We start from the raw sequence: 6673 nt of genomic DNA, 5'->3' as shown, positions 1-6673 counted from the left end.
TGTGTGTGTGTGTGTGTGTGACCTTGGCGGTAGAGGGAAGGGGGTTGGGCGTTTGAATGGCAGGCGGTGGGGAGGGGTGCAAAAAACACCTGAACACTTTGATTACTAGTTCTTCCCCAAACCTTATCCTCAAGGCAAACTGACCTGCGTGTTTTCAGTTCAGCAAAACCTTGTTAATCAGATGTCAATTAAAATCATGTGTGCTGAATTAGGGAAATGCCTAAAACTTGCAGGGCCCGGTGGACCGGTGCTGAAAAAGATGTTGGCATTTCAATCAATGGATGTTAATTGGCTAGAATTGAATGGTTGTTTGATGGTTGATCCAGCTTCTGTCGTTGACTTCAACCATAAATTCAACCTTTGTGATCATAATTAAACATTGAATTAACATCTTTTTGCAAACAAGCCAACAGTAAAGCAGCTGTGCGTTTGGGACATCCCACTCATGTAAATGGTGGGGGTGGACCGCTTCACTCCTTGGAGTAAGTTGTAGATGTTTTCATGTCAATATATCACAAACAGTCAGTAAGAATTTTTATTAACAAGTAAAAAAATGTACAGAAAGGAATCACCACTCACTATCCTCTACAGTGTTATTAAAAATGTGAGAACTCCCACCTCAGTAATAAAATGCTCTGACCCAGAGCTCTGATGAGGAGGAGAGGAGGGGAAGAAGGGGTGCGGCAATACATCTGACATTGATTCAACATTGATCAGACGTTGATCAGACATCGGCATTTCATTCATTAGATTTCAACCACAAAACACTGATTCATTGACAGTTAGAATAGGATGATTGTTTTATGGTTGATCTACTGTCAGTTTTTGACTTCAACCATACATGCATCCTTTGTGGTCATAATTCAACATTAAATTAACATCGTGTGCCATCTGGGTAGATCTTCCCCAAACCTTGTCCTCAATCAAACTGACCTGCGTTTTTTCAGTTCAGCAAAACCCCGTTAATCAGACGTCAATTAATATCATGTGTGTTGAATTAGGGAAATGCCTAAAACTTGTAGGGCCTGGAGGACCAGTGCTGAAACACACTGGATTCGACGTTGACATTTCATTTATTAGATTTCAACCACAAAACAACATTTATTCAATGACAGTTTCAACGGTTTGATTGGATGGTTGTTTGATGGTTGATCCACCATCATTTGTCGACTTCAACCAAAAATCAACGATTCTAACTATTTTTCAACGTTGATTTAACATCGTGTACTATCTGGGTATATTTTATTTAGGTTTGAACAGTAGCACATTAATATCTAAAGTAATTTATTTTTAGATAAAAATTGAATTATGACTTGTGAAATAATTAAATAATCTGCTAAAGTTTCAATTTGAAATTGTTGTTTTATCCGTTGAATGGATTTGTTTTGAGAAACAGGATATTATGGCTAGAAAAAAAGACATAGAAATACATGATCATGTTATCTCTGCTCTGATTGGCTGATCAGGCTCTCCTGCCGCCGCCTCCCCCAGACACGCAGGCTGCTAATTACCTTTTTTTTGAAAGCAGTTTCTGATTTCGTGACCTTGTTTGTTTGTTTTAAGCAGTTGCTGATTTCCTGATGGTTCTGACTCACATGTGTGAACTCGTGGTCCTCGGGCCGTTTGAAGTGCCAGTCCACCGTGGCTCGGGCCGACACTTCCTCCCTCTTCTTACAGGAAATGCAGCCGAGCAGGAATCCTTCTCCGGCCACGGCTTCGGTCATGGAGTCCACCTCCGCACAGCCTGCATGGCACCAAGGCACTTCACCGGAGAGCCGACCAGTTAGACAACAACAAACATTATCAGTCAGTCTGGAGATCAGATGTTAAAGAAATGAAACCAGAAATGTGATCCTGTTAGTTTTATGGTTTTTGTCTTTAAAGGGAGAAATATAGAAATCTCTTCCTCTGAGGAACTTTGTCTTCCATCAATTCAATGATTTTTGTATGTTTTGTTGCCGTACATGAGTTCAGACATGGAATCTGATCAGAGACCAAATCAGGATTTAAGTTTTAAGGTAACAATTTGAGCTGCAGATGTCTGAGCCGTTCTGTTAGTTCTGATTTCTTCTTCTTCTGTTCTTTAGTTCATCTTTTCTCTGGACGCATCGTTTCCGTTTGGACAGTTTCTCCCTCTGGTTCTGGATGCTGGCCAGCTGGGATGATTTCCAGTTGCTATATTGTGTAACCGTGGCAACAAGATATTGTTTTTCCAACAGAGCAGGTGATTAGCATCTCAGAAGCTCAAATAACATCTGAACTTTGACCCCAAATCCCAGAGCTTCATGGATGCAGAGAAGAGACGGAAAGAGTTCAAAGGTCAACGTCTCTCCAACCGAACAGCCTGACAGATTTAAAGAGGAGCAGCAAAAGCAAAAGAGGTGGATTAGCACAGCTTTCTAGCAACTGATGATGTCATCCAGGACTTGTTACTGTGGAATATCAGATATTGAGCTGTTAGCAACAGTCTTCAGTCAGAGGCCTCTTCAGACACGCTGCGAGACTGACTGCTACTGGACTCGACTGTTTGAAGGTGTTTGGAGGATCTGAGTCACAAAAACATTTAATTGATTCACCTGCAGGATAAATAAAGGAGTTTTGAACTGAGCTGAATGTAAAAATCTATTTTTCTTATCTTTTATTTCCTTTGGTTTTAAGCTGACTTGGTTTCAGTGATTTCTCATTTTGTGGTTCTTTAAGCTGCTTCAACCAGAATGAACCCGATTCGTGCCCCTTCTGGCTGGTTCCGGTTGAAAGCTCAGAGCATTTTCATGCTGGACTCACCAAGAAGACTGAAGGCGACTAAAAACGTCCAGCAGCTCATCGTTCTGCAGGGGAAATATTCAAACAGCTGCTGCAGAAAAGGCCAGACATTCCCAGATCCAGGAAAGTTCCTGCAGACTGGAGTTACTCTGGACTCCGGACCGGCACCATGCTTCTCCTGCAGGACCGCTCCACTCTAATCCATCAGAACTTCAGATATGAATCATCAGACATTCAGAGCCTCTGAGGTTTTACGGTAAGCTGTCCCTCTGCTGTCTCATCTGACTTTAAGGCGGCTAAATTTAGAGTGAGAATCCAGCGCTGGGCGTGTTGGGAGGCAGCAGAAACCTGAGATGATGAGACGTTCTCCGTAGCAACGTGACCGTCCACGCCGAGTTACACTGGGACGCTTTGGAGGGTTTCCTTCAGGAAAAAGATCATTTGAGTTTAAAATCTGTTTCTTCTTCTTCTCTGATGTCCTTCATCTAAAATCACCTCGCTGTGTTTTGTTAAACAAATATGTGAAGAGCAAGCAAACCCTGAGGTGAAAGTAAATATTGTCACGTGCAGCAGGAGGGTTTCATGTTGTCTGTAAATACAGATCATGTCCTACAGGTCAGAGGTCACGGCTCAAGCTGGACGGGACTCAGGGTTTGGATCAGGGACGTCCCAGCAGGACAAACACTCTTCTGTCAGCAGTTTGATTTGTTGTTGCTATAAAAATGCTCCATTTATTTTGTATTTTTACAGATTTGAATCTTTGATGTTTTCATCAGAAAACAAAGAAAAATTCTTTATTTGATTTTTGTTCTGAAATACAAACATTTTCTGTTTGATGGTCAGAAACAAATAATTTGCTTTTGATATTAAAAGTAATAAAAATAGCATTTATAGTAAATAAAACTGAAAACTGAACCAGTTTTTGTCAACAGACCTCTGATTCTTGTGACTGTAGGAGGCGCTGTTTTTACTCAGCTGTTGTTTCTCACATGTTTTCACCACAAAAATAACTTCACATATAAAATACAAACATCTGAAGCATCCATGACTGAGGATGAAACGTCTGTGGAAAGTTTCCAGCTGTTTGCTTTATCTGATAGAACCAGAACTCAACTCTTTGCTAAAAGACATCATGATTTATGGCATCAGATTTTACTGACTTGCTAACAAAAAGTGCAGCAAAGCAGGTTTTAACATCCAGACTGTAGACTGCAGAGGGAGCAGCGACGTGCTGCACGGCTTCTCCAGACGGGGAAATGTGAAGACAGACAATGAAGCTGGATCTACAACTTCTGGAAGGAAAAAAATGTTTCTCTAAGCTTCAAATTATGCTATTGACATCAGATCTCCTCTATAGAACATGCTTCATTTTTTATTTATTTCTTTTTTACCATAATTGAGACATAATCCACAGATTTGAGTGAATCTGTGTGAGCTGGTACCAGGCAGCGGCCCGGTCCATCTGGAGTCCAGGCTCATAAAGCAGATGCTGGCTGAAGGCCTGACTTGGCCCTGCCGCTGGCGTGATGAATGACCTCTGACCCCGCTGGGTCAGACTGAACACCATGTGGTCATCTGGGAGTTTTTCTGCAGTGAAGTGTCCCTGCCCCTTCGTCCTCAAACAAGAACAGAAATCAGACAGAGCAGCAGCATAAACAGCGAAGCAGCAGAGGGGGGGGGGCTTCAAGGAAATGTTGACATATGATAAACCCTGCATGCATCTGTACCCTGACCAGAACAGGGAGAGCCAGCTTCTCTCTCTCTCTGCTGCTGCTGCTGGCGTTTCTTTTATTTTTAGCTCAGATCGAGTTTCCAGCCGTCAGTTCAGCTGCTGCAGGCTGAGCGTCTCCCAGCCAGCCGGACACAAGCTGTTCGCTGCACAGGCTGCAGCATGTGAGCTGACCACTGCAGGAGGTGACAAACTGGAGGCTGAGGGACGCAACATGGGACGTCTGGAAACTGCAGAGTCACTGTGATGCTCTGAAACGGGAAGGTAAAAACGCTCTTTTATTCTTTATGCAGCAACTGCAGCGCTTAGAGCTGCTCTGATGGAGAGTCAGGTTAGAGCCGGAAAACGTTTCCTCTAATCTGGGTTTAAATGCAGAACAATGAAACTCTGTAAATATCTTAGGAGTTCTGTGTTTGAAACAGTTGATATAGTCATAAAAGATATAAAAGACACATAAAATATTGTAATAAATATGATGATATTTTTATATTTCTTCTGTTTCTGGGATTTAAAAAAATCAGGTTAAAGTGACAACAAATCTACTGCAGAGCTGTTTCATAAATTATTTAATAATTCACAAAGTGAGTTTTCAATCTGTCAGGTTTATTTGTACAGTTCAGCAACAAGGCAGTTCAAAAATGATTTACATAATAAAAACACAAAGATAAAAGTCATAAAAACAGCAGGCTGTCAGCAAACATTACATTGTGTCTACAGCCATCAGCATAATCATCAATACACATCATGTATTTTCATATGCATTGATCATATGCAATCAAGCACATAATGCAATCTTTATAACGTTGCTGGATGGAATAAGTATTCATCTCAAATAATTATCATCTGCACTTTTAACCTGGTGTTAACCAAAAACTTTTTTAATATATTAATTGGCTTCTATCTTTGAATTTTAATAAGTTCCTTTTTATTTTTCATCTTTGTGACTGTGAGAATATTTATTCTTTTCTGTATTTCAGATCAGCGTGGTTCACCAAGTGACAAAATGTTTCAGTGTACAAAAGATGTTGAGTCAGATATTATGGGAAATATCCTTCAGATTTCTTTTGTTTACATTATGACATTTACCAGAAGACTTTCATAATTGATATTGATCTTCCATAAAGAAATTCCAACTTAAACTATTTAAAAATGTTTTGCTCTGAACCCAAACATGTATAAAAGTAAATTGCTTTGTTTTTCCATAATGAGGGACGAAACAAACAATGCAGCTCCTCCTGAATCTGAGGCTCTGATATCCATCTGTCCAACAATATGATTAGTAAATATGGTGAAATGAGTTTGAGATAATCCAATAAATGAACCAAACTCTTTCTGAAGCCATTCAGAGATTTAAAATAATAAGACAAGCTGATGAAAAGTGAAAACCTCTCCACTCAGAGTATTACATGTTTGCATCTTAGCATGTTTCCTTCTTTACGTTGTTTTTATTTTCAGCTGCAGTCAAGGTGACCTGCCATCCGCTCCTCTGGCTGTTGTTTCTGTTGAAGACATCTGATCTCCTTCTGGTGGGACTCTGTGGGATCAGATGAAGTGATGCCGCTACAGGAAGCAGGTGGGACTTCACTGTGCTTTACACACCCAATCCCAAGTACCGACCCCTTTATTACTAATCATTTCAGAGAGTTTGTTCTGAATATGTCTTCATTAAACACGTAAAACAGAGTTCAGGTTAAAAAATGGATGCACAGACACTGATCGGACACCAGATGTCGCTTTGACACTGTGAATTCTTAAAGCTTGTATTGTTCCTCCCTTTAAATGAACTTTAAAGTTCAGAAAGTTGTGGGATTTTTTCTGTATTTGCTGTTTTCCGTTTCGTATCTGAATCTGTCATTGTGGTTTTCTTGTGGACGTACAAAAAAGACCGTTATTTAGGCGAAGTGTGGTTTTATTATTAAAACTGCCTCTGCATCGGACCAACTGAATGGTTCTTTATTTAAATTGTAGATTAAAGTTGATTAATCGCTTATTTTAATCTGTTCGCTGTGCTTTGTGTGGTGTAAACACTCCTTCCTCTCGCCACATCTTTGGTACAGTTATTTCTCCCGGAATATACCAAAAAGTTTTCAGGCGGGGGGGTTTGGCGTGTTTAACTTAAAACGTATCACCATTTTAAGGAAGTATTTAGACTTTTTATCTATGACATGTTAAATCGTTCAA

At 40.3% G+C, this 6673-nt stretch overlaps 1 protein-coding gene and 1 long non-coding RNA gene across 2 annotated transcripts in view; one reads left to right on the top strand and one right to left on the bottom strand.

The window, feature by feature from the left end:
- LOC103155295 (sodium channel subunit beta-1) overlaps positions 1-3303 on the bottom strand; it is a 5163-nt gene extending 1860 nt beyond the window's left edge. The window contains exons 1-2 of the mRNA XM_016663431.1: positions 2785-3303; positions 1596-1762 (exon numbers count right to left, since the gene is read on the bottom strand). Of these exons, the coding sequence (XP_016518917.1) occupies positions 1596-1762; positions 2785-2824 (207 nt within the window). The 5' untranslated portion in view covers positions 2825-3303. The remainder of the gene's footprint in view (positions 1-1595; positions 1763-2784) is intronic.
- On the top strand, positions 1769-2607 carry LOC103155294 (uncharacterized). Its single transcript, XR_478023.2, has 2 exons — positions 1769-2018; positions 2088-2607. It is a non-coding gene; the product is annotated as an uncharacterized LOC103155294 (long non-coding RNA).
- Positions 3304-6673: the final 3370 nt, after the last annotated feature.

Source organism: Poecilia formosa, unplaced genomic scaffold (genome assembly GCF_000485575.1).
Source record: "Poecilia formosa unplaced genomic scaffold, Poecilia_formosa-5.1.2 Scaffold420, whole genome shotgun sequence".
Taxonomy (NCBI): Eukaryota; Metazoa; Chordata; class Actinopteri; order Cyprinodontiformes; family Poeciliidae; genus Poecilia; species Poecilia formosa.
Note: the sequence above shows the minus strand (reverse complement) of the source record. Positions and strands in the feature narration are given on the sequence as shown.